General features: G+C 42.9%; 4 protein-coding genes across 8 annotated transcripts; 1 reads left to right on the top strand and 3 right to left on the bottom strand.

Annotated features, from left to right (window-relative positions):
• The first annotated feature begins 2,740 nt into the window (after positions 1–2,740).
• On the top strand, positions 2,741–4,558 carry hdac12 (histone deacetylase 12). Of its 5 annotated transcripts, XM_011608590.2 has the most exons (8): positions 2,741–2,929; positions 3,010–3,153; positions 3,322–3,481; positions 3,551–3,741; positions 3,823–3,973; positions 4,070–4,186; positions 4,248–4,390; positions 4,464–4,558. In XM_011608590.2, the coding sequence occupies exons 1-8, from the start codon at positions 2,840–2,842 to the stop codon at positions 4,485–4,487; spliced, it is 1,020 nt and encodes a 339-aa protein (XP_011606892.2). In that variant the 5' UTR covers positions 2,741–2,839; the 3' UTR covers positions 4,488–4,558. The 5 variants fall into 5 exon arrangements, with proteins under 5 accessions (XP_011606892.2, XP_029700171.1, XP_029700170.1 ...); XM_029844311.1 differs by lacking the exon at positions 3,010–3,153 and having other exon boundaries at positions 2,787–3,009; positions 3,319–3,481; XM_029844310.1 differs by having other exon boundaries at positions 2,787–3,153; positions 3,319–3,481.
• A 266-nt stretch (positions 4,559–4,824) lies between these two features.
• trmt9b (tRNA methyltransferase 9B) lies at positions 4,825–9,745 on the bottom strand. The gene is made up of 4 exons (XM_003968627.3): positions 9,460–9,745; positions 7,140–7,332; positions 6,849–7,022; positions 4,825–6,456 (listed from the first exon to the last, which is right to left on the bottom strand). Exons 2-4 carry the CDS (start codon positions 7,294–7,296, stop codon positions 5,528–5,530), a joined length of 1,260 nt encoding a protein of 419 aa, XP_003968676.3. The 5' UTR covers positions 7,297–7,332; positions 9,460–9,745; the 3' UTR covers positions 4,825–5,527.
• Positions 9,746–11,991: 2,246 nt separating this feature from the next.
• n4bp2l2 (NEDD4 binding protein 2-like 2) lies at positions 11,992–14,779 on the bottom strand. Its single transcript, XM_011608582.2, has 6 exons — positions 14,679–14,779; positions 13,182–14,167; positions 12,948–13,072; positions 12,694–12,782; positions 12,550–12,626; positions 11,992–12,361 (listed from the first exon to the last, which is right to left on the bottom strand). Exons 2-6 carry the CDS (start codon positions 14,165–14,167, stop codon positions 12,214–12,216), a joined length of 1,425 nt encoding a protein of 474 aa, XP_011606884.2. The 5' UTR covers positions 14,679–14,779; the 3' UTR covers positions 11,992–12,213.
• A 397-nt stretch (positions 14,780–15,176) lies between these two features.
• brca2 (BRCA2 DNA repair associated) lies at positions 15,177–26,132 on the bottom strand. Its single transcript, XM_011608691.2, has 25 exons — positions 25,669–26,132; positions 25,416–25,511; positions 25,011–25,229; positions 24,788–24,845; positions 24,657–24,708; positions 24,443–24,548; positions 24,310–24,365; positions 24,110–24,200; positions 19,786–24,030; positions 19,608–19,706; positions 19,463–19,532; positions 18,923–19,380; positions 18,650–18,840; positions 18,390–18,577; positions 18,146–18,316; positions 17,697–18,066; positions 17,470–17,625; positions 17,242–17,389; positions 17,054–17,163; positions 16,777–16,975; positions 16,507–16,673; positions 16,253–16,391; positions 15,909–16,165; positions 15,695–15,832; positions 15,177–15,599 (listed from the first exon to the last, which is right to left on the bottom strand). Exons 1-25 carry the CDS (start codon positions 25,694–25,696, stop codon positions 15,255–15,257), a joined length of 8,157 nt encoding a protein of 2,718 aa, XP_011606993.2. The 5' UTR covers positions 25,697–26,132; the 3' UTR covers positions 15,177–15,254.
• Between the last annotated feature and the right edge of the window lie 19 nt (positions 26,133–26,151).

The following is a 26,151-nucleotide window of genomic DNA, read 5'->3' as shown; positions in this document are numbered from 1 at the left end:
GAAAGAGATGGCAGGTGCACCATCGTATCGGGGCCATGTGCCAATCCCTCCAGAGGGGAGGATATTACCGTTTCTGTCTGTTTGCAAGAGAAACAAAAGAATTCATTTCTCAAGCTCAAGGATCGAAACAGATAGAGTTCACGACCCATTCAGAGAGGAATTGCAGCACCTGAGGGTGCAATAGCTCCCGAGAAGAATGGAGAATTTCAAACTAGCTTAGGAACACAGATTTGAATACTTTCATATTTTGATTTTAGAATTTATCACAAGTGCAATGAGTTTAATGTTAAATAATTGTAAGAACAGTATAATATAGGTAAATATAGGTCCTTCAACAACGGTCTTTTTGCTTTTACAGTCAGATAACTGGAAACCTCGATTTTGACTCTCGGCAGTATCTTTACCATCACCCACTGAACAGTTTATGACTCCAGATAAAGGTTTACAAAGTCCAAGAAGAAACACAGTCTATTGTTGATCCTTTTCTCTCTTCTTTAGCATCAACAATACTAAAAAAAAAAAAGTGTATTTAGAGCTACGGTTAGAGTAAAGTCAACGTGGATCTTGTGTTTCCTGAACCGCAGCCAGCTGTGGGCAACAGACGAGGATTATGGCAAACATAAACATTATTAGAAAACATTCCAGTAATTCCACAGTCTTACTCAATATTTTTGCAGCTTTTGACTCACCGACAGATTCCCGGCATACCACAGATCACGAGAAGGTCCGCTTTACCGCTTTGCTGCATCTAACAAAATATAGACAATGAGCAATGCTGGACAGCCACAGAGCAAATGCATGTACCAGATTAGAAAACAACACAAGGATGCCTGGGAGGTGAATCAGCTTAGTCTTTAATGTGACCGCAACGTTACCCCGAGGGTTCCCCGCCATCGCACTCCGAAGAGCAGCTACAAATTAATTCACTTCAACAACAGCTCCTGTTCTCGCCTGCTGCAACATGCTCCACGCGCACCCGCAATTGAGCGGCAAATTCCTCCCGCGGACGGAGGCTGGCTCAGCGTTGTGATTTCAAGATGGTGTAATTGGCAGGTGTGTTTCAATCCACCGGCCGAGGTGCGTATCACATCTCCCACTTCCCAAACCGAGGTCAGATAACGCGTGTCTCTTCCCGCCAACATGAAACTACACGTCGAGATGACAGGCCTGTCCACAGAAGATGGGTTACTCATTTGTTCCAATACACTGTGCGCAGGAAAAACACTGATCCCATTTATATAAGTATGTGTGTACACTAAACACACATTCCAAAGTGTCATAAATCAAGTCTATGTGGCTTTTCTATTTCAATTAGCTCACACACTTTCCTTGCTGCCAGAAAAAGAAATAAGGTCATGATCCAATTGATGGTTTGGCTTCAATTAATGGCTGTGAAATGGCTCCGTGCAACTTGCTTAACTTAGCTCGTCACTCTTATCCCCATTAAAGATGCAGCATGTGCCATTAAACAGGAGCAGTGGCAGCTTCTTCCAATGGTTCTGACAGGAATGAGCTGCAGAGGTGAGAACAGATGCTGTGAAGGACACTACTACTCACTCCCAGCTGAACCCCGGCAGTAGTTTCTCCCCAGTAGCGCCAAACATGAAAGAAGCTCGATAGTGCCTGTTTGAACTCCTTCTGCGTCGTGAACATTTTGTTTTGTGGCTCCTGCTTTTATTGATTTCACATCAGTGGTGGATTTTTGTTGGATCTTTGCCTTTTTTTTATTAGTTGAGGATAATACAAATTAAACATGGGCTCATTTAATTTTAAGGGAATTAAATTGAATTAAATTTAATAGAAAAACATGATATGTTACCCTTTCTTCTGTCCTGAAAATGTTTGCTAAAAAGCATCAACAGAGTTGCAATTGATTCTAGCTCCCAAAAGTCTTCTATTTTTGATGAGGAGCTCTATCCTCTGAACCCCCGGGCACACTATCCCTCCTCTTATCTGCCCATGAGTGAACTACACCAGCCCAGTGGGGGATGTTCTAATCCGTATCCATGAGACTCTTCATCCACAAACACACACAATCTCATGGGAGAACCTACAGCCAACTGTGTAACAGAGTGCCCAGAGCAGCCTGCTAGCACCAGAGCCAGATGGAGAAACATCAAACAAAGGGCTGCATTTTAAAGGAATAACAAGAATAAGCAAAAAATATGTGAAGATATGGAACAGTCATGTAAAAAGCAGAAGACCTTGACTAGTTATGCATGAGCTTTGTATCTTTTCCACTCCTTGAGTCTCTGACACCACTGATTTGCTGCCACAGTGATTAGTCACATCAGATGCTGCACGCTTCGCTTGTCAAGAGGAGCGTTAGCAGCAAGGGAGAGGATGGAGAATGTCTGACTACAGATTACAATCAGAGATAAACCTGCAGCTCATGTGTACATCAATAATACCACAAAGACTGAGCTTTTGTCGATGCTGAAGGACAGATTGAAAAAGGTGACCATTCGCTAACAAAGAACACAAGATGAGCCACATAATATCTATAATTAATTGATAGAAGAGCAATGCACTTAGAGCTCTAAAAATAACTGTAGCAATTATAATAAAAATATAATTAAGCTTCATTGTGTAAATAACCAGCCAGAACGATTACCTAAAAATACAATTTTGGGGTATTTACAGGAAGATGTCTTTTTTAAAACAAAAAATAATAATAATAGTATGTTTGTCTTCCGAGACAGAAGGTGGCACCAAAGGGCAAATACGGAGATACCCACAACTTCCGTACACAACCGGGCCCACCTCTGTGGGCCAGTTCCATAACATTTCACAGAGCTCGGCCATTGTTTCTCCGTATCGGAGCCAGCGATTGAGGACAATGACCTGTATCAGACATGCACTTGGGCGGAGAGCTGGGTTCGCAGCCTGGCATCTGCTCGGCTCCTGCAGGTGTTTCCACGCTGAACTCGTGAGAACGTGTTTTCATTAAGTACACGCTTGAGTTTCACTGAGGGAAACGTCACAAGTGTCTTCTCGCTCACCTGGCAGGTAAGGCACGAATCCTGCGGACTTCCCATAATTCACCACAGCAAGTACGTGTGCGACCTCCCGACCAATCACAGATTCCCGATGGGAAAGTTCCCCCGGGTTCTACATTTTCTATTTAAAGATCAAGTGATTACAGAAAACCAGGTGGGTATGATTGCAAAATGCAATATATAGGCGTGGATTTTAACAGGGAAAGCGTTTTATTTATTTTAAGTGGGTAATAAAACATGCAGACAGTAATTGAGGATAAAAACATTCTTTCTTTCTTGTGTTTGAAGACCCTGTTCACTTGATTGCACTTCTCCACAGTAGGTGTGGGTCCCTGAAATTGCCTCTTCAGATTTACTGAGCTGTGTGCACACAGAGGAATACTTGAACAACTTCATGAATGGGAGAATAAATGAGCAGGAACAAAGGAGGACGGGGTTCCCCTGGAGTGAAGGCATAGTGACGCGCTGTCGTTATGAAACCGGTGAGGTGAAGAACCTGCTGATTATATTACAGCCATACGAGCCTCTCATTCCTTCGCCCCTGTTTACAGGCGGGACTCTGCTTGCTGCTGAACTCGCCCTGCAGAGGGGTTTAGCGTGCAGCACAGCCGGAGGGACACACCACGCCTTCCCGGGCTTTGGGTCGGGGTTTTGTCTGCTTAATGACTTGGCGGTTGCAGCCAAATACGTGAGCGCATCACTCAAGAGAAAGGTTCTGATCGTGGATCTAGATGTCCATCAGGTAGTACATCGACAAAACCGTGCGGCATGTGTTTGGTTAAACTTTGTTTTCATTTAAAAGTCCGACTATAATATCCAACAGGGTGATGGCACTGCTTTTATTTTCAAAGAGGAGCCCCGGGTGTTTACGTTCTCAGTGCACTGTGGGAAAAATTTCCCCCTCCGTAAACAACAGAGTGATCTAGACATCAGCGTGGACGATGGACTGGAGGACAAGGACTACCTCTCCACAGGTGGGTTTAAAGGACATAGGTGACATTTTTTATTCAATTTGCATTCAAAGGTAACCAGTGGTCCTTGAACTAACCGACGTGTCGGACAATCCACAGTGGAGGATCACCTTCCCTGGCTGCTGGACACTTTCCGTCCAGACTTGGTTCTGTATGACGCAGGCGTCGACCCTCATCGGGAAGATGAGCTCGGGAAGCTGTGTCTGACTGACCAAGGTGAGCCGATTATTGACCTGAACCTCCATTCGTCAATTTCTGAATTTCTTGTGCATCCCAGGGCTGTATCAGAGAGATCTGTACGTGATGCAGACTGTGGTGGGAAAAGGTGTTCCTGTTGCCACGGTTATCGGAGGGGGATACTCCAGAGACATTGACAAACTGGCCATCAGACACTCCATCGTCCACAGAGCAGCAACACAGGTGAAGCACATGAGGACTTTATAGAATTAGAATGACTGAATTTGAATCTGAAAAAAAATAATCTATATTTTAGGTTTGGAAGGAGCGTGACTTATAAAACCTTTATTCACAAGAAGAACTCCATCTGAAGATCATAATAGGTTTTTAAATAAAGAATCCAACAGGTGATCAGTGTGATCGTTTATTGTTTATTTATATTACATATGATTATCCGAGGAACTCACCAGTACCTCAAATGGGCTCAAACTGACAGATTTCCTACAATTGCGACGGCAAATGCAACAAACATGAATGCAAATGTTTAATAAGTGAATAAAAAGAACACACACATAAAAAGTCACAAAAAAAAGGTACCAGAACAGATTTGGTCCACACGTGTACCGAATGGGATGGAAACCGTCCTTGGCACAACAGGTACAGTTAAAATCCAGCAAGTTTCAAGTTTCAACAATATTTCGTGTCATCCACTGACATCAAGCAGCCACGTAATCATGTTACAGTGCAATGTTACTTCACAGTATATGAGGCAGTTGTGTCTGCAGCGATACGCCAGCGGCGTACTGACGTTCAGCTCGTCAACACAAGACAGGACACCAGCAGAACAAGCGCACACAATGGGAACAACCTTCCAAACAGACGAGCCGATGCAAACAGAAGTACTTCTTGGAGTTCAGTTCCTGTGTGATGATGTTACTAATTGCAGTAGCGTTTGACAGGATCAAGTCCTCATTAAACAGTTGCAGAGTGTTTAACACGAGCGAATCCCTGACTCATAAGGTTCCACTAGCCGACAAGACAAATGGTATGTTTCACCACACATCTCCTGCAGGAATCTAGTTAAGATCAACGTCAACTCATTTAAAAACTATTTCACAATAAAAAGAGCACATCAGCTAATCTGGCTGCTGCGTGTCTTGCCAGAAAAATTAAAAAATACTTCAGGAGCACATGGGCTACACTGTCGTCTGTGCGTCGGCTGTTGCTTTAAAACCATTTTCAGGATATTTTACTGCTGGATATGGACTCAATTTTGAAAATCTTTTAAGACAATAAAATGCAGCGAGGTCAATCATCATCAAATGTGTTTCAGTGCTAAAACTCAAGGCTTAAAAGGAAGGAAAAGGCTTAAAAAATAAATTAGATTTTCCACAGCTGGACCTTCTCTGCCACCACACACCAGTTGGCGTGATCAAAATAAGCGTGTTTGACGTGAAGCTCCTCGACGTGGTTCTGGATCAGCTGTGCCAGCTCCCCCTCCCTGAAGACATGGTAGTACCTCAAGCAGGAGCCGTCCACCTGCTCCTCCGTGCCCTGAGGACTTGTGCTTTCCTGCTTCTCGCTCTGCCCTCCGTCCCCTTCCTTTCCAGGCTGCTTGACGTTCTGGAGTGGAACCAGATCTGGGAGGGCCACAGAGTCGAACCCCTGGGCTACAGATAGTGAGATGCTCTGGTTTTCTGTGCCGTTGTGGTTCTGGGCAGGGATGCCATACCCAGGACTGTTCTGTCCCTTGTGCAGGTCTGTGTCCGATTCAAAGACGTCTTCCTCCGATCCGATCATGGACGAGGGTGAAAAGAAGCTCGACACCTGCTTGATGAGGCCGCCTTTACGCCCTCGCAGGGCGGCTTTGCTCCCCTCGTTCTCCCCCGGAGAGAGAGCGCTGGCGTCTCTGGAGAAGGAGCGAGAGATGGCCAGGCTCCCAAAGTCGAGCACCGAATCTAGAGACCTAGAGAAGAACCACAACCTCTGCGTCCTCTGCTGCGGGGCTGCGCAGCCCAGGTCCTCTTCATCCAACACAGACGATGTGCTTCGGACCTTCCTGTGCTTGTCGGCGTTGTCCACGGCCTCGCTCACGCTCTGAGCCGCGGCCCTCCGTCTGGGTCTGTTGAAGCTGGAGACAGAATGAAGGTTGGGGTTCCATGGAACAAAGATATCCTGCTTCTCGAATTTTCGGCGTTTCTGCTCCATGGCCCACACGTAGATCATGATGCGTCCACCCACTCGAAGGGTGCGAGCCATCTCCTTTATTGCTCTAATACGGCGCTCTTTGGTGGAGAAATGGTGGATGACTGCGACAAAAACATTCACTTAGTATTGATCACGTTTGACATCAAGTATTTAAAAGCCTGGGGATGACACTCCTAAAAATGGTTGACAGCGAATGTTAAAGATAAGAGATATTAAAGTACATGATCAGCAACTGAAATATTAGTTTTAATTTCATTAAAAAGTGAAAAAATATTGAAATAGTATTTGAATATATTAGCTGGTTTTTTCTGTCTTTGGTCCCCAATAGGCTTCTGTTGGCACATATTTGGGTGGTTTGACAACATTTATCATTACAGAGGTAATTAAGTGGCAGCTGCAGCAGTTTCATGCATATTAAATGAGTTACTTCTTGCAAAGTGGGACACGTCAACAGCACTAAAAGCGCCCTCATGTGTGCGGGTTTGTCCATTACCTGCAATAGAGAGAACAGCGTCAAAGCAGCCATCTCTGTAAGGCAGATGCAGCCCGTCACACACTTGAACCTCGTGCCCTTGGCTCCAGGCAAAGTCCACAAGGGGGCGACAAACGTCGCAGCCCAGCTTGAACACGTCCCTGTTGATGTGAAGATACTTGCCATTGCCGCAGCCTGCCAAACACCAGTGAAACAACACCGGTGAGCTACTGGGAAGAATCAAACCCTGTGTCCTCTCTTTAAAAAAAAAAAATACAATTGAAATCTGAGTGTTGGTCAGTGGACGCTTACCAATGTCAGCGACAATGCTCCCAGGCTCCAGGTCCACCAGGAACTGCCGGACCTTCGGCCAGGCTCTGTAGCGGCTGTCATTGAAATACGGAGCTATCTTTTCATAGACGCTGTGGACGTGGTCTCTCTCGAGCTGGCTGGCAGCCTCTTCCATCATGTTTGAGCCTCATGCAGGGACCTCACAGAGTCGCTCCTGAATGGACACACACACATACACACATCTCCATCCATCATGCTCTCTGACGGTTGCTTCATTTCATTAGGAAAAAAGAAGCAGTGACGACCCCCCCGGTGGGAGTATCACAGTGGTGCTTCTGCACAATTAAATTCAGATGAAAGCCCTTAACAGCAGAGAGATTTGAATATCCATCTCCCAACCAAAAAAGGAGACAGCGCCTTCACTCTTCAGCATCAAGCTGATGCAGCAGATAAACACGAAAACCATTTTTATCAGCAACAAGACAAACAAACAACATCCATCACGAGTCTAATTAGAGTCAACGTGACGTCCAGTTGAAGATGACCCACGGGCATGCAGAGCAGCACGCGTGTCATTTCTGTATTTTAAAATAAGTAATCATTTCTACAATTGCACAGTTTCAGCCAGCTAATCTTTTTGTTGTAAAATTGTTATGCTGGCTTCCGCAGCTCCCACTGCAGTTATCTGAGATTATTAGGATGCAACCCACAGCTCCTGCAGTGCTGCTGCGGCTCCCTCGAGCACATGTACCAAGAGCGATTTCACACATTGCAATGATGATGTTATCTAAAATAATGGCATGTGGATGTCACTGGGTCTTCCTGATTTCCAACACATCCTTGTCTAGAAATCAGTTTCATGGAAAGGTTCAGTTTTATCACGTGCTAACCACTGTGACATTTTAATTTTTAAAAAAAAGGATTTTAACACAACCATCTTTGTTACTTTCTCCATTTAAGGAGGTCAGATTGTGGCATTCTAAATATATATATTTCCAATGGACTAATAAAGTAGTTCTGCTTTTTGCCCTCTATTCTGCATCAGTGCAAGTGAATCTGTCCTTTAAAGCCTCAATGACGAAGCCACAAAACTCTCTTCACGCTCTGGTATGGATTTATTAAGAGGCGCAGCGTGTTGCATGGAATCACGATGGATGGAGAGCTGTCAGTGCAGGCTGGAGCCGACAGCCTCTACAGTATATGGATTCCAAAGGCGGCTCTCCAGCAGCAGATTCAAGAGGAAAGTTCATCTCCAGTTGCGTTACATAACGACCTTCCTCCTCCGACCGAGTCTCCCCTTGTCCTCATCTTTCATCAGCCACTCTCCAGCCTGTCACAATTCTATCCACTCCTCTAAAAAAACAATACACGGATTTGTCCTTGAAGGCAACACAATCTGCCCTGTGCAGTTATTATTTTACAACAGGAAGTGTTTAACAACCCAACCTCTGTTGCACGACATCTATCGCTCTAACCTAATGGTCGCAGCTCTACCCTCACGCTGCTTTACCCGCAGTAAATGCAGCATCCCAGCTTTTCTCTGTCCAGACCTATTTCTGGACCTCATCCCAGCAGAGAGGAAGGAAAACATGGCTTATGTAACAATGCAAATTGGCCTCCCCCTGCTTTATTTGTGCTCAATTCCATGCAAGTTCCCCCTCTCATCTCCGTTTTATGGCAGTCCTGACATTATGTAAGCTGTAGCTGGGGAGGCAGGGAGAACTGTCTCTCTCTGACTGACAATAGGAACTTAAATCAAATCAGACCTTTGCCTGGCAACATTCACCTAAAAACAGACAATAAAATCATTCACGGATGAATATGAACAAGTCAGTTTGGAAAAGGGAGGATAGATGGATATGAATGTTCCTGGACCACAAGCCTCCAGGTCACACCTTAGCAGCTTTAATGAGATTACTGCAGTTTATTACGAGGAGACCGAGCTGCCCAGTCATTCTGCCTGCAGCCTTTAACTGCTGGTTAGAATGACTATTATTACTAAGAACCACAGGTTTACCCATCAAGGCTGCGGATAATCAATAGCAGCATTAGGCGAGAGGGACTCTGATAGACTCCCATCACTGCTTCCACCATTTAGTTACCTCACACAGCAATGTCAAGCACCGTTTTTAAAGAGCCAAATCAATGAAGTCGTGCAACAAAATGGATGCATAGTCTGCATACTGTTTTAACTCATCAATAGACAATAAAGTATCTAACGTGTCCTGCAATGTGCCCAATTGATTTTTTTTAATCAGTTCGTTTAACTTTAAACCAGAGATGCATTTATATCGATGTTTGTGCGACATTGTGACTCCTCTAAAAAAGCAGAAACCCTCACCGTGAGATGTTCCGCCCGTGTCTCCCCTCAGGACGCCGAAGCTGCAGCAAACTTCGCTCTCCACACATGCGAACCGTCGGCTTAATTCACCGGGCTGCCGGCGGGATCACAGCCGCTCAGTCGACACGGCGGCGGCCTGGAAGTCATCGGCGGCATCCCGATGGTGGACAACGTGAAGCGAAAGGCAACACCCGCCGTGAGTGAGAACTCCGGGCATCTACCCGCCGCTGTATGGTATCAGAACCAGTAGCACCATGGTGAACTCTACACCTGTCAAAGCGGCTGTAAGGACGCAAATGTGTTTTCCGGAAAAGCCTTTCAAAGTAAGCTGCAATATAGTAGCGAGACCGGGACAGCGAGGGTTCTGATTTAAAAAAAGAGCAACCAAATGCTAGCTTGAAATGGCCATCTGAATACAATAAAAACATAGCACATTTTTACCTCTTAGGTTAGGGTTGGTTTTGTATTTAACTTCTATTTTAACACTAGAGTGCAGATTTATCATTTCACAGAATCCCAATCGTTTATTTCGAGTTACCATTTTCTTTGAGTCAATGTTTTGTCGCAGGTAATGTTACAAAATACTTGCACGCTTAACTGTTTTTACAGCGATTGCCTCGCGACGGTGCTTTTATTTTCTTAGTGATGTCAAGTTTCCGGTTTCTGTTTCACCAAAGCTAACTTGATGACTTCGGGTGGTCGTTTGTAAAACGATGACACGATGTGCTACTGGAGAACAAGGCGATTATTGGCTGCCCAAAACCACGTGACAACCATAATAAACAATGCGGGGTGCCCAGAGGCAACGTCTCTTTTTTCTGTTGCAAGAAACTGTTTTTCAGAGGAAATGCAGACAACGGACATATATTAAAATTCACCATGATCTGCAAATATCATCTTTGTTTTCATTTTAATGTGTACATTTATGTACTCCCAGACACAGAACACAATCATACATTATCATCAGTATTCTGAGTTTTGTCGTCAATGTCAAGAACGGCCTGAGTATTTAAGCATACTCGCAGTTATGGCAAACATGACTAATTAAATGGCCTTAAGCAAAGACAAAGGTACAAAATTAACTCGGTTTCCTGTTCATCTTGATTTTCCACATCCGTCAGGGAAATAGTAGTAATGTGAGTGACACATAGGATGAAGGAAGACATTACTCTTAATGTTGAAAAAAAAGAAACTATAATTTTAAACTATAATCTTGCCCCTAATTCTATAATCTTGCCCCTATTTTCTATATTATCAAAAATCTGCTGCAGAAGGACATGTATTTGCTGAAAGTAAGTCATTTTTGTTGTCTATGATGCATTCTAAGTCAGCAAATCTAAAAGTTTTTGCTTAATTCAAACATTAACAGCCTTCGTGCAGTCACACAGCCCCGTGCATGTGTATGATAAAGTGAAATAAACCAGAGCAACTCGGACATCAGCCTCTAGTCTTGTGGTCCTTCCTCCTTCCACTCAGCTCTTATTTCCCTCACCTTTTCTGTCTTCCACAAGGTTAACGACTGTGAATTAATTGCGGCTAATCTCTGCTCAATGTGCTCAGCATCATCATGTTCATCACTGACAACACACATGCTGAGTTTGTGCCTCACGTCACTATAACACGCCCTAAACCTGGAAGAATACTCCCTCTGCATAGCTGAGAACATGAGCCTCCTTCAGTTTGGAGTCATTTAGATTATCTATGATAATGTCTGAACAAATATTGCTGACAGTAGAAACAGTCCCTGTGTAAAAGGCAGCATCACCGGTCAGAGAAACTTTCACTTAACTTCCCTCGTGTGAATGTAAACAGAGAGGAGCAGAGCACACCTCTGCCAACCGACTTAACAAACACCAGAGGGAATACATCCAGTCAGAGTGAGACGCTTTTATAATGAATGCACTCAGCTCTCCAGACTTGACCATAACCTTCTCTGTGTTCCAGCTTTTACTGTGAATGTTCCCCACTGCCAGTCTTCTCCATTTACTTCAGTAATTTGCTGTTTAGCAGCCTTTATGATGATGAGGTGTATTTGGGGTTTTTTTTGCAGATGGGTAGAATTACAAGCATTTTTCGTTAAGTGCTTAGAAGATGAAGTTGTTTCATCAGAATTTTGGCTCTTTTTGCCACCTGTAGATCAGCGTGGACCTGGGGAGTTTAGACAGAGTCCTCGAGGACTGTAATCCCACTGGGATTTTTGTCCTAGCAGGAAGACTGTGCTTTCCCCTGGGATATAATTTTCCTTATTTTTCTGGCTGGTAGGACAGAAATCACTGAATGTTTGCAGCCCTTGATGACTGGATTTGGACACCCCTGCATGAGAGGCAATGCAGACTTCATGCAGACTTCATGCAGACCCAGAAAATATTGACAGTTTTACCATTTGTCAGGGCAAAATTGTCTCAAAAGAACACGATTATGAGATATTTTATTTTGTTTTCATTTGCTTTAAATTGCTTTGGACAAAAGCTTCTGCTAAATGACTGAAATTCAAATGTGTTGTTGCAGTTTGTTTAAAAAAAAACCTACACATTTGGTAAACTCCAGATTTAATACAAAATTATAAAGATTTCACTTAACAATAAAAATAATTTAAGACATCAATATTTAATCTGAAAAAATTCTTAAAAATAAAGTTGTTCTCATGACAGAAAAATAATCACACAATAAAATCCCACAGCATCAAATGATTTTACCTTTTTTTTTTCCTTGAAGGAAAATTAGTTGGGTAGAAAATGGTCTGAATAAACGAAACTAATAGAAATCTGATTTTTGCTGTGTCATTCTCTGGTTCATGTGGAGTGGCTCTTGTGAACTCATGACGATGTCTATAGATATGGGGAATGTGAAACGCTCCATCATCTGTGCGATCTTCTGTTGTGAAACACCATGTTTGTTCCTCCTAGAAGGAAACAAAGCGGATGCTGTTGTTGGTATTATTTTAAACCACTGACTGGTCATATGCAGAGTCAGCCAGGATTGGCTGTAGATTAGATTCAAAATGAAGAAACCTTCTATCGTGATAATCAATTTGTCTATTACATTATTAACTCATTATTAACAATCATACTTTAAAAAAAAAAATCATACTTTTCAAGCTCGCGGGGTTCAAACTTCCAGTTGGTTTTGGGCTCACAGAAGTCTACGCTGTATCCAAAATCCAAAGCCTGCTCAGAAATGTGAAGGAGGGTTGCATCATTGCTGATATACACTTGTGTAAAATCAAATACTCACCATGCTGACATATGGCTTCATTTCCCAGGCTTGGATATTTGTGTTATCAATAATGATTGGTGATCGGCCTTGCTGCATGGCCTTTCCAGCTGAAAGAGGGTCAACATTGAGATGATGAAATGGAGTGGACATGGCCCTAATCCAGCTGCTACAAATCATCATAAATGCCTGAAAATATCCCTGATGTGACGAGGCATCCGCTCAGACTGAACAGTAACAACTACAAATAAAAAGGTCTGATGATGTATAACAACCTCTAGTCTGGTTCCATTCATGTGCTTCTCCAAGAAGCCCTGGGTCATAACAGTAGCCATCTCTGTGAGCAAAGTAGTCATCTGTGCTGAATATTAGTCCATCGGGACAACTAAAAATCATCTCCCTGGTGGGAAAAATGGTACACAAATTCTTTATGAAAATACACAATTTAGGCTTGAAAGTGTAAATGTATGTAAAGTATGAATGCATTAATTATTGATACTCAAGGTTACCTGGCCAGTGTTGATTTTCCAGAGCCTGGAAGTCCCCTCATCAAGATGAGCACCAGTTTAGAGTGGTATCCATTAACATCATCAGGGGTTTGGCGGTGACGATTCCACAGCTGATTTTCTGAATCTCGACTGTAGCCTCTGAGGTCATAACCCTCATACCCGTGACACCACTCTTGCTTTCTGAATGTTGGCAGTCCAGTATTTCCATTATCACCTGCATGTGTAAAAAAGCTGCAATCTTGCGGAGAATCTCGAAAAGGAAGCTGAGAGGAGTGACATCTTATGTGTGGAGGTGGGATATTTTGAGGTCTTGGAAAATGAGGATGTGGCACAGTCTCTGTTGAAGCACCCCCTCTGTAATTCTCATGTGATGGGTTTTGTGGATAGGGGAATGCTGTTAGATGATGAAATGGTGGAATGGGGTGTCTGGAGTCTCTTGGTCTTGGTCTGTTGATCATTTCAGGATGATCAAAGTGACTTTGATTAGAAGCTGCACTGTGCATCAGGTCCATATGGTCCCTTGGTCCTCTGTGGAAGTATGGCTCATTTTGATACCAGTGGGGCCACGATGAGGGTCTCCTCCCTTCATGTTGCTGGTTATCGAATGGTTTATTTCCCATGTTTCTATCTTTGCATTTTTTGGCGGTAGATGCTAGAGGAGGTGGCTGTGGTTGAACAAAATCTACTTTTTTCTCTGAGTTATCTTCAGCAGCCTTCGGTTTATCTATCATCTCAATCTCCTTGTAAAACTCCTCCAGCGTATCATCTATGTTAGACTTGGCTGAGTCCGTAGGAAATTCTGGACCAATGAAGGTGGTGCTGGTGAGCCCTACCTCCTTTAAAGCACGCTTAATTGCACTTTTGTCTCGACTACTACCGCTCAGGAAGCTGGAATCTTTCTTTTCATCATCATCTTTAACATCTTCTTGCCGCTCATGAGCATCTACACAAGGCTTCTCACTGTCGGATGAATTGGTAACAGACATCTGTTGAAAATCAGTTAAACATTATTTAAGTTTGCACTGAGTGGATTTTCTGACAGAGTACAACACCATTGGGACTTTTCACAGACATTATCACTCCGCTTTACAGGCGTTCTAATAATCGATTACCGTTACCAAAGATACGGAACTATTTGTGTTGGCGTTGCCACATAAATGATTAAATAAACAAATCATAATCTTGTCTCGCTTATTGCTAACTAATAAAATACGCTTGTAGAACTTCTGTATAAAAGTAATAACACGTCCCGAATATCCGTGTGATTATCTGTCGCACTTAACAGCCCTCCGTCTCGTGTGATATTGCTCAATTAAGGTACCGTGGAAGTCAAGTATCCAGCATTTTCGCCTATGAACTGCAACTTAATGTATATTTATGTTGACTATATTGTAAGTAAGGTTAAGGACTGAACCAATATTTGAAAACTATGTAGGTAGCTAAAACCAGTAGAAGGCTGTAAATTTGAGTATAATTCTACTGTTCCTGAATACTTACCGTGTAAAGCTGAAATGCATTAATTAAAAAAAAAATCAATAAAAATACAATAAGGAAATTCAGCAATCCCGTCTTGTTGTTGTGGAAGTGACGTAATCTTCCTCATTGATTGTTATAGGCTACGGTTAGTCATAGCGCCACCAGGCGGACAGGAGCCAATTACAACATATGTGATTATAGTGGCACTACTGGTGAAGCGGACGCCGAAAGAATTAACTAACATTTGTTGAATTGATAAACATCACGATTTTGTTGGTCTTCAATCATCACTGAGTGATCATTAAGGTTGGAGGGTTTTCAGATGTTTTTTCCCCATCAAATTGTGGTTTTGATGTGACATGAACATTTAGTAGGCAACAAATTCAGATCATTTAGATTCAATTCAAGGATTCTAAGTATTCCAGGAATCTAAATCAACTGCTTAATTTACTGCTGATCACTACCATAAGACTGTTTAATGTTTACTGTTATAAACAACATAGACTGGAGATCAGGATGTATATTTTACTGCAATCACTTCTTTAATGAGTTCTAAAATCTAAAACTGTACATAAGCAGCATTTAACCTTTACAGTCTTAACCAACATGTAATGCCTGAGTGTCGATCATAGCCAGTTCCTCATCATTCACCCACTGATCATCCACAGGTGTATTGGAAGGTTTTTGATTTGGAGTCTTTACAGTTTTTAAAGTGCCAGGTGTTTCAGTTCGGCGAGGCGGAATAAATATCTTTTTTACGCTGGGAGAAGATAGTGTACTCAGACAGGACAGAGGCGGTGGAGACGGGATGTGGGACAGATAGTCGAGAGCTTTCCTCTTCTTAATAGTGCTTGGGTTTCTCTCTGCTGAACTGTGAGCAGTAGAGTTCCTGTTTATAGGCGTCGAGAATCTGTGACTTCTGCCTGGCTGCTGACATGTGACCTGAATTAATGGAAGCATTTTAGTTTTTCACTCCTTAGAAGTCTTGTTAATAACCATTATATTTGAGCTAAAGATACCACAGTAATTAAACTCACATCCGTCATGTCTCCTCTTCTCTTTACTGTGGAAGCTGGGGTTTGTATTTGCCCAGCTGGAGAAGCGATAGCGCTCAGGCCATCAGACATCAACTGAGAAAGCTTCTCTTCAGCGTGCACAAAAAAGTTCTCCTGGCCCTTAAAACATTTCAGAATGATTTGGTTACAGCAACAGAACAGCTTGTGGGTAGCTTTATAGGTTTGGAATATCTACCTGAACCAGAGTTTTGAGCTGGCTGAAGGATTCCTGCAGATGAACCTCTTTGGGGTTTGTGGAGAAGACGGTTAAATCTCCAGCATACACGACTGGAGTAGGTGATGTCGACTGACCCCTCAGCTGCAGGTTGCTTAGGGCCAAAAGGACACGTGGCTTTATTACATCTTCCAAGCCAGATTGGGCGAAGCTGCTGAAACACCGAACTTTTACAAAATTCTGTTTCCCATCAGCCAGGTAAAATGCAGGAGAGAAACCTGTGATCAAGACCATGGACACAATCATTTAGTTACCAGCACAGAGAAAATATTTTAGAATCAGTCATTAAAAAAAGAAACACCAACCTTGCCCATCTATTATAGTAATGACATATCCTGTGAGATCAACCTCGCTACACAATGGGTTGAATTCTGGATCTTGGAGTCTCACAAAATTGGTTGCAACCCTCGGCTGAAAATGTTTTGATAACCACTCCTCAGATGCCTACATTAAAAAAAATTATTGACATATACAATCAATATGTACCACAGCTATTGTACTAAAGCGACATCTATAAATACTATATGAATAGTGAATACAGCCATTATAGCTTCCTCACCTGTAGGTGCTCAAACTGTGTTTTTTTTGTTGCAGTTAGCTGAACCGTTGCATTTCCACCCTGTTTCTTTGAATCTAAAGTGGTGAGATTATACACTTTATAACGACAGCCTTCCTTCAGTAATGCCTGGAGCTCTGAGGGGGGCCGCCAAAGACTCAGCTGGTAAACTACACAGAAAAAAGCACAATTTCAAATACACATCTAAATAAATTCATATGCTTAGTTAAGTGTAAAAAAAAAAGTATAATTCAATAAAAAATAAAGACAGACCACGGCCAGAATGGCCCATGGAGTCAGCAATGCACAGTCTCCACACAGGTGCGACATCTCGCTTGGGGCAGCCCCCCACGCCGTCCTCTGCACTTTCTACAGCTCGCCGGTAGCGATCCTGCAGCTCTGCCTGCTGCTTCTCCATCACCAGACGTTTGTAGTTCTGAAGAACCTCCACCTGCTTCTCAGTCAGATGCGCCTTGAGACACATTTACCACAGAGCTCAAGTTAAAACACGAATTAAAGTGGATTTTGCTTTCTGTAAATGAAAATCCACCTCAAGGAAAGCTGGGTCATCGCCCACTGCTTCGTACAGCTCCTCTCCATCTTGAAGACTTGTAATATTTTGACCATTGATTGTCCTTCTGCGCTGCGGTTTCCTGTTACCTAAAAAGGACAGCATGTCACACCAGATTGTATTTCAAACCTGTTTATAATCTCTAGTTCCCGCTTTTTTGTTCTTACCTTTTTCTTCCTTTTCAAATTCTGCTTTAATCTTGTCAAACAGGATTTCCATAGCTTTTTCTTTGTGAATGTTGTATCGTCTCGCCTCCTTCTCTTCTGCTCTGCCTGAACGGAACACAGTGCCTCCTTCTGGTTTCCTCTCCATCCACTAAAATATACAACAAGTAAAAAAGACAGTTCCAGGAGAGATGACACAGTATATAAAGCTGCGTACGCGACTACACTTACCAATATGGGATAGCTTCTCAGTATAATAATATCCACACATCCTACTGGTCCTCCACTGCTGTACAAAGAAGAGACAGGAAGCAGGAATGGCCGCGGGTCCCTGTGAAATCCTAGTTTAGAATCCCATCGAGCTGGTCTGCTGCTGTTGGCGCAAATCTAATACATGAAAGATTGTTACTTGGTGGCCATTTAAAAACACCAACACTCGTGTCTCTCTCTTACAGTACCTTTAGCATTAAAGACACAGGGGCCTCCAGGGGGGAACAAGCATTCTCTGATCCGACTAGCTGAGCACCATGGATAATCAGCTTCCCGCCGACTGGTAGTCGACCTCTGTGAAGCATTGAGGTCAACGGTCCATCCAGTTGCGCTTTAATTGAATACCATCCATCGGTCAGCCAAACGACAGCACAGGGGTTTTCAACCTTTGGGTCAGCTCCTGGAGTACTGATGTCCCCAAAACTCTTGTTTTTTGGGGAGCTGCCTCTGAAGACAACCCCACAAACACAGAGGACCAGGGTTTTAGCTGCCGTGTCATCCTTTTCCATAATTTTTCTGAGAGCTGGTCTGCGACTGTGGTCAACCTCTATGTCATATCTAAAAGGTTGAAAACATGTTGTTTTAGCATTTCAAGTACAAAAATACATTTTAAAGTAGTTCACATTCTGGTAGATACCTGTACTTAAGTTGTAGGAGAACCTGCTCTGGGGTGAGACAGAGGCTGCCCATCTCTTCTGGAAATGACCTTTCCATGGAAGCTTGTTTCCATACAATCCATCGGTAGTGATTATACACCCACTCCTCACTCATTAGTTTAGGATCAACCCCCGGGGTATCACACAATGCTCTGCGTAAGATGTAGATTGTGTTGGGATTTTACATTCATACCATTAAACTTTTGCACCTCAATTCCAAAATACCGATAAAACTCTTCTTTTCCCGCTGTCCCGTCATTCGTGGGAATCAGCCATCCTCCATCAGCGAGCTGTATGCCACCTTTATCCATGAGAGGCTCCAGCTTAACAAAGTGCTGCAAGCTGAAGCGAAAAGATTCTGCAGTCTCACTGGTGATCTCCAACACATTCAGAGGAACCCCGAGGCCACACAGCTGAAAACCAACAATTCAAACATGTCAAAACTGTCTCTTTCACACATTCACATTAAACAGTCAAGGACTTGCCGGTTTGGCAGTGTAGCGTGCAGGTGGCTTTCCGTTTACTGCAGCTTTAAATGGAATCCTGGCGACTCCAGAGGACTTCTTCTGAAACAAACTTCCCGGTAATGGACGAATGGTCTGGCGTTTCTTCTTTCTGATTCGCATATCCTGCATATCCCGTGCCAGCTGAAAATGGTGCAGGTGCTGAAACGGGACTGTAAACCACAAATACACCATTATGACACCTCTGTTATGAAATGTGGGCTTTATTATTCTGACAACATGCAGCCTGTTTACCTCTGGACAGTGTCCCTCTCACACACTCTGCCTCAGCAGCAGGGTTTTCTGAACCACGGGCAGCCTGACGACGTGGACTCATCACCAGTTCATCATTTCCAGTCTCCGCTAAGGCCACTTGTGGACTATCTTCTGCGGGTTTGTTACTAGTTAAACTGACTGTGCACTTTTTACTGGAAGGTGCAGCAGGTTGGTTGGTTATGGGTGTTAAAAAGTGATGTTTGTCCTCTTCCTCTGTTTTGGAAGATTTTTTTAGTTTTTTGAACGGAGGGATAAGTGCAGATGGAGTTGTTATATTATCCTTCAGCACTGTGCCCTTAGGACTCCCTGATCTTGTGTTCTTTAAAAATGGTGGAATGAAAGTGGATTCCTGGAGAGGTGCCTCATTGATGTCGCTCAGAGTTGAAGCTTTTGTCGGTGTGGTAATTTGCAGACGGGTTTCCTTGAAATTTTCCCCACTAGTGTACGATATAAAGAAAGAGGACGATAAGATAAAAACCTGCTTCAGCCATCTGAGAACACATTCAGGAGGAACCTTACCCGTGTGGGGTGGTGATGGTGGGACAAAATGACCTGTTGTAGTTGAAAACCCTCCTGTCTTTCATGATGCCTTCAGAAAAACAATGAATCATCATTTACTTCGACAAAAAAATGTGTAAAATATTAGGTTGTTTAAGCAATCTACCGTTGGGACTGCATTTCTCTGGAATGAGCGTTGAACCTCTAGAACCATCATCAGTTCTGTCAAATTCTTCTAGTAGTCTTCTTTTCAGGGGAGGGTGGTCTAGAATTAAAAGAGCAATGCAACATCTTACAGACAAAATCAACAAAAGTCAACAGAAGTCATCCATGCAAACACTTACTGGTTAAATCTGAGTCCTCAACAAGCCTTTTCCTTTTTCTGTCATCAGCAGATCTGTCAGCAGGTCGAGGGTCATCATCCAGCAACAGACTTTCATCTTCCAGCAAAGCTTTAGTGCAGTCCAGAGCTTCTTGGGCAAGAAACGCCTGTTGGGTTTCACTGCAGTCATTTATGTCAAATGACTGAAAGCAGAGAAGTGAGGACTTGTCTGCTATTGCGACATTAGACAGTTCAGTCTTCAATGTCCTTGACATGTTAGCACCAGCGCCAACAGAGGAGGGACTCACCCCGGATCGGGTATTTTGTCCTTTCTGTTTAGTCATGAGCAAAGAGTTGGAAGAGTGAACTCCACTAGGGACATCTTTGTTACTGGCTTTTGAGAGATTTCTTGATTTTAACAGGTTTTCGGAGTCATGCTGGCTTGTTGAACAGGAGTTTGAAAAAGAAGTTTGCCCATCAGCAATGTCATTCAAAAGGCTTTTTGCTTTCAATAGACTTTTCTGCGACACATGAACTCTGGCTCCCCCTGCAGTGGTGAAAGCATGATGAATAATCTCTTTATTCTTAAGAGCATCCTCATGTTCACCCTGCTTTGAGTCTGAGAACTCTACACTCACACTTACAGCTTTTTCCTCCCGAGGGGCCACAGATGAAAATGAAATCTCCTTGCCACTGTCTGCAAGACATGGAATCTTGGAATGGTTTGGCTTGTCCTCGACATGTTCACTTTCGCTAAAGAGAGGCTTGGCCTTTTGCAAGGCTCCAGATAAAATGTTGTATCCTTTGCCACCGGCCGTCTGAAATCCACCATTCTGTGCAGGGAAAGTGTCAACTTTGGGTTTTTGGTCTTCCTCTATACCCTCCAATTTCACATATTCATTCAGCAAAGACTTTGCTTTCATCATTGCTTCATCCGACACAGACACCTTTCTTCCGCTGGCCGTCTGAAATCCACCATTCTGTGAAGGGAAAGTGTCGATTTTGGGTTTCTGGTATTCTGTTCGACCCTCCAATGTCACGCTTTCATCCATCAAAGACTTTGCTTTCACCATTGCTTCATCTGACACTGACACCTTTCTGCCACTGGCCATATGGAATCCGTGGCCAGCGGGTGGGACGTTGGTGCAAACATTAGTTCGATTCATCTCATGAAATCTGCTCACAACTGCAAGCGCTTCCCTCTGCTTTGCTGAAAAGTCATCCCGATCGTCCACAATATCACAGCCTTTAGATGAATCATCAGGTTCTTGGTTTTCTGTTGCAGAATCAAACTCTTTAAAAAGGTTTTGGGCTTTTAAAAGACTTTTCTGTGAAATGTGGACTTTTCCTCCGCCTGCAGTTGAGAAACCACAATGGATTTTTGGCTCATTTTCAATGTGGTCTCGTTTCCGGTCATCATGGTTTGTTTGTAGAGTCTCAACATTAGAACTGATGTCACTAAAAAGAGCTTTAGCCTTCTGAAGAGCTTCAGAAGAGCAGGCTGTTGCCTTTCCACTGGCTGTATGGAACCCAGAACTCCTTGCTGGTGGCTCAGCAAAGGGCATCTTGAAGTGGATTTGCTCTTTCCTTATTTTCCCTTCATCTTCACCACAATCTTGCAATAATGTCTTTGCCTTTCTGAGGGCTTCATGTGAAATGGAAACTCCTTTACCGCTGGCTGTCTGAAAACCACATTTTTCCAACGAAGGCACCAGTTTTTGAGTGGCAGCAAGCCGATTAGTGTCTTCGGACATGTCTACGTCACTGCAGAATCCTGGTCCAGGGTTTGTGGCACTGAGGGAAGAGGTGGCGATGTGTCTTGAAGCTGTGGATGTGAAAGGAGATGAAACTGCTTTTGAAGGGGAAGTTCCACAGGTTCCATCTTCCAAGACAGTGTGGCCTGTAGTTGGACTGACATTCCCTTTTTTAAACTCAGTGATATCTCTATTCAGGCATTTTTCTTTAAACCCTTGTACATTTTTACATTTCTGAAAGCTTGACTTGCCAACAGGTTGTGCTCCCTCTTTGTGTCTCACAGAAGTGTCAGAGTTATTATCAACAGTGCCACAATCACTAAAGAAAGCAGCTGCATCCTGGAGGGCTTTTTCAGAAACAGAAATGACTTTCCCACTGGCCAACTGGAACCCATTCTGACACTTGCTTGCATGCATGTTGCTGTTTTTTGTCCCATCTCTACCACCCATTACACGCCTGTTTGAAGCTGCTGAATTATGTTGCTCCTCATTCAGAAGCCTAGCAGGACTGTCTGTACTGGCATTATGCATTTTAGAGTCCATTCTGCTTCTTTGCTGACTTTGGGATGTTCCACATTGAAAATGTGGCTCCAGATCTGCAAACAAATCTTTAGCTTTGCTCAGGCACTGTTTTGAAACTTTTAAAATATTTCCTCCTGCAGTTTTAAACCCAAGCATCAAATTATTTTCCCTGTCCAGAGCATGCTGTTCAGTGGAAACAGCACTACTTGTGCCTTGAGAGATCCTTAAAACATCTTCAGAATATTTTCCTACTTTGACAGCATCACATGAGAAACTGGTAGATTTACATGTCTGGGATAATTTAGATGAAATGTCACTCTTCTTGTCTTGCATCAAGTGTTTCTCAGCATCTGAACTGAAGCTGTCATCAAAATTTATACCTGTGAGAAGATCAGCATCGAGCTCTTTTTTAGAGCTGGTGGTATTTTCTTGCCAAGGCTCTTTTGTCTCTGCAGTCCGGAATTGTGTAAACTCAAACTGACTGTCTGCTTCTTCCAAAAGTGTGCACAGCTCCGTCATGTCAGCTTTTTGTGAAGCGGTTAAATGAGGACCGCTTAAAGAAAGAGTCCGGTTTGAATTACTGGTTGTTTTCTTTGCCGATTTATGAATCAATCCAAGTTCATCCTTAGAAAGGCAGATGCCTTTGCTGCTCGGCTCACTCACAGACTCTTCAAAGACATGTTTAGCTCTCTCCAGGTTGTCAGATAAAACATGTATTCCTTTATTAGATGCAGTTTTGAATCCTGATGCAACAGTGGAAGCATACGTTTTCTCCTTCGTGCCCAGATCTTTTTCATAAAGCGACATCCGATGAATGTTTCTTTTGGCACTCGTGCACTCCTCATTCTTCATGACTGGGATGATACTCTTACTCCCCAGACAGTTATTTCCAATTTCTTCATTCGAAGCAGCCTTGTGAATGCCAGTTTCACAGAGAGATGATGCAGTAATATGAGTGCCATTGCCAACAGCAGACTGAAATCCACTGTCACTTATTGCGCTCTCATCGATTAGACTCTTTTGATTTGATGCAATGACAGACCTGTTACCGACGTCACGTTCAGTGGAAATATCTGCTTGACCTTTCTTATTTGCTCGTTTCAACGCTGACAGACAAGCTGATGGAGAGAAGACATCAGATGTATCCTTGGCAAAATTCGGCTCTGGCATTTGACTGAAGTCCTGTGCAAAATCTTTGGAAAGCTGTGATATGTCAAGGTCCTGGAGCTTTGCTTTGACAGAGGGATGAAGGCTTTTTTCAGTAAGATCTGCCTGACACTTGGCATCATTCTCCTTCACACTGCATCCGCTAACTTGTTCTTTAGCCATTGTTGTCACATATACGTCTTGCTGAATCACTGGAAACGATTCCTCTTTCTGAGACTGGATGCCAGCTAGATTTTGGCGTTTCGGAGTCTCAACAGTGTAAACAAATGTCCTCTTTTTCTTAGTCAAACCAATGTGTCTGGTGTTTACGCGTGGCCTCTCTTGCTTACCAATATCAACGTCACGCTGCAGTTCTTCTGGAGCTCTCAAATTTTTTACCTCTTCTTTTGAAGAAGTGTTCTGCTCATACGTATGGCCAGTGGAAACCAGGATTTCAGATAAACTCAATGGAGACCACTGGGTGACTCTAACATCTCCAGTTTTTAGAGGTGCAGTCGGTGAATGCCCTTCCGTTTCCCGATGTGCAGTTGTTTCATCACTGGATACAGGATGCTCTGATGTTCCCATATCAGTGGGGATGCTGTTATCTTTTGTTTTTTGAGCCATTTCCTTCCCTTTGACTCGGTCAGTTTTGACTTTTTTCAATGTTGAACTAGGGTTTGTGAAAAACACAGTGAGGACATCTTCTGCTCCTTCCAGAACACTTGCCACAGTGCTGCGAAGTTCTTGGTCCTCAATAGCATCCGGTAGCTTTTGTTTCCAATCACAGGTGCCCTGAGAGTTATTACGACCTTCTGGATTATCATTACCTCCACGGTAATCACCTGTTGACCACAGACCAGCAATCAGATTCTCGCAGCATCACCATCTATATCAGCTGATGTTTAAAAGAAAACACATTACCTTTATGAACAGTAGTCAAGTTGTTGTTTTTGGGTGATGCCACTACAGCTCTGGAGGGATTTGAAAGAGAAGGAAAAAGCTTCCGAACAAGCTGGGGAAGACATAAGGTGACCAATCAAATTTTCATAGGGATGTTGCGATAATTTTCAACCTTAGGAATAAAAAATAAAAACTATTTTGTGGCTTCATTGTGTACTCACCACAACATTTCTCTCTTCAGACAAACTGACTGGGCAGGGACTCTCATCGGGTTTAGCTAGACGTTTGAGAGAACACGCTCAATAAAGGAAATGGTACAAAATACATTATGAAATCCTAATAGTACTAACTCACGTAAAATCAGGGTGGATGGCGGAGGGGTATTCAAAGAACTGGTCCATGAAATATCAGGATGAATCTCTGCACCAAGGCTTTCAGATATACGTTTGACATGACTGGACTGTATAATGAAAATATATCAGTATCCATTTTATTAGTTTCCATTCAGGCACATTTAAATAAGGTTTATCAATGGAGACTCTATAACATTTTCCCATAGGAAACTTACTGGAAAATGTTGTGAAGCCCCCAGGATACCGCCATACACTGGACAATGAATGCTACAAAGAATACGGGGGGTGGGGGAGACATAAGTGAATCAGAATCAGTCACAGCAGTCTTAATTGTATTTGAACTCACCCATCTTTTGGTAACAGACATGGACTTTGCATTGGCATCCATGGCAACCTGTCGTTTTCTAGGTTGTTCCAACACAGAAATATTTTATTAGAAGTACAACAGCAACAATTTTCTACATATCAACATGAAAGTATAACTTATTTCTGGAACATATTACACATGCTTCAAATGTGTGGTTTATATGACTATAACTATGCATTAACAAACTTTTAATCAATGTTACCGTGTCCATCAGCCAATGACTGCTCCCTCTCGGTTTCTGGGGACAATACTTGACAGTGTCTGAACAATTTGGGGGTTGAAAACAACTGGCTATCTATGGCAGGTTTAAAATGTCCCTCTTGGTTAGGACAGAGGTCATCTTGAAAGGAAATATTTCCCTCATTTGTTAAAGCTTGCAATGTCAGTACTTGAAACCAGTCTGGATCCAGCGGTCCCAAATCTGAGGGGAAAATGTACATATATGTTAAGAATTCAACGAGTAATTCATTTCAAAACATGTCATTACCGACATTATTTGCCCTGTCATAGACATTGTAGCATTGCCATGATTTACAAGAGCCTGACATACGGCGACGTCCACAAAATCATATTTTAAAAAACACATTCAGAGTACGTTTCACCCTACCTTTCCAGATTTCATCTTTAAAAACTTCGTAAAGGTTCTTTGAGGGGAAATCCATTCCAGACGTAAGTAATGTCGAAAATGTAGTTGGATGTCCGTCTGAAAAGCCAGATTATTGCGACGATTCATGTTAGAAATTTAATTATTTAAAAAAATGGACTCGTAGCGTGAGTTGTGTTCAGTGAACTTGAGCCAAACCACATCACATAACGAACCAGAAGTTAAATCATTTTCTGGATAAATGACTCTCACTCACCATGTCGGTGCGCGGTGTTTACTCTCATTCCTCCATTGTCCTCTTGACAAAATTTAAGACAAACCAAAAAACACGACTTTATACGAGTTGAATATAGCGCTACATCAAGCTACGCTAGCTACTTTCTCCTTAGTACCAAACAAACCTCGCGCGCCGCACAGCGGAACTCAATGACGCTTCAAAATAAAAGATTTGCTGAAAATACTCTCTCCAAAACGTCCAATAACTTCATCAAAATGGCTGGCTGATAACATAAATTTATGTTTATTACATTTTGTGACGGCTCTGTGTAGACCAGATGGTCACCAGTCAATAAATGGTTTCTTGACACTTTTTCAAATTCAATTATTTTGAAGTTTTCGCCAGAAAGTCGGAATTCTTTTGCCAGGGGAAATTAGTCGAGCTCAGAGATCCACTGTCAGATGTGTCAGTCACTGTTGCAAAATAGCACATAGGCCTATGCCAAAAAGAAACAAGACACAA

The sequence above is a fragment of the Takifugu rubripes genome, chromosome 11 (genome assembly GCF_901000725.2).
Source record: "Takifugu rubripes chromosome 11, fTakRub1.2, whole genome shotgun sequence".
NCBI classification, from domain to species: Eukaryota; Metazoa; Chordata; class Actinopteri; order Tetraodontiformes; family Tetraodontidae; genus Takifugu; species Takifugu rubripes.
Note: the sequence above shows the minus strand (reverse complement) of the source record. Positions and strands in the feature narration are given on the sequence as shown.

Excerpts from the sequence above, each read along its gene's own strand:
- hdac12 (XM_011608590.2), top strand. The coding sequence starts at position 2,840 with ATGACCTGTATCAGACATGCACTTGGGCGGAGAGCTGGGTTCGCAGCC. Across the intron at positions 3,742-3,822 it reads TGGATCTAGATGTCCATCAG|GGTGATGGCACTGCTTTTAT; the intron begins GTAGTACATCGA and ends AATATCCAACAG. Across the intron at positions 4,187-4,247 it reads GCTGTGTCTGACTGACCAAG|GGCTGTATCAGAGAGATCTG; the intron begins GTGAGCCGATTA and ends TGTGCATCCCAG.
- trmt9b (XM_003968627.3), bottom strand. The coding sequence starts at position 7,296 with ATGATGGAAGAGGCTGCCAGCCAGCTCGAGAGAGACCACGTCCACAGC. Across the intron at positions 7,023-7,139 it reads GAGCATTGTCGCTGACATTG|GCTGCGGCAATGGCAAGTAT; the intron begins GTAAGCGTCCAC and ends GGTGTTTGGCAG. Across the intron at positions 6,457-6,848 it reads CGCTGTTCTCTCTATTGCAG|TCATCCACCATTTCTCCACC; the intron begins GTAATGGACAAA and ends TTTTTGTCGCAG.
- n4bp2l2 (XM_011608582.2), bottom strand. The coding sequence starts at position 14,167 with ATGTCTGTTACCAATTCATCCGACAGTGAGAAGCCTTGTGTAGATGCT. Across the intron at positions 12,783-12,947 it reads TGAATGGAACCAGACTAGAG|CTGGAAAGGCCATGCAGCAA; the intron begins GTTGTTATACAT and ends ACCCTCTTTCAG. Across the intron at positions 12,362-12,549 it reads GAACCCCGCGAGCTTGAAAA|GAGGAACAAACATGGTGTTT; the intron begins GTATGATTTTTT and ends GTTTCCTTCTAG.
- brca2 (XM_011608691.2), bottom strand. The coding sequence starts at position 25,696 with ATGAGAGTAAACACCGCGCACCGACATG. Across the intron at positions 24,366-24,442 it reads GCCATCCACCCTGATTTTAC|CTAAACCCGATGAGAGTCCC; the intron begins GTGAGTTAGTAC and ends TCAAACGTCTAG. Across the intron at positions 18,067-18,145 it reads CTCCTACAACTTAAGTACAG|ATATGACATAGAGGTTGACC; the intron begins GTATCTACCAGA and ends TCAACCTTTTAG.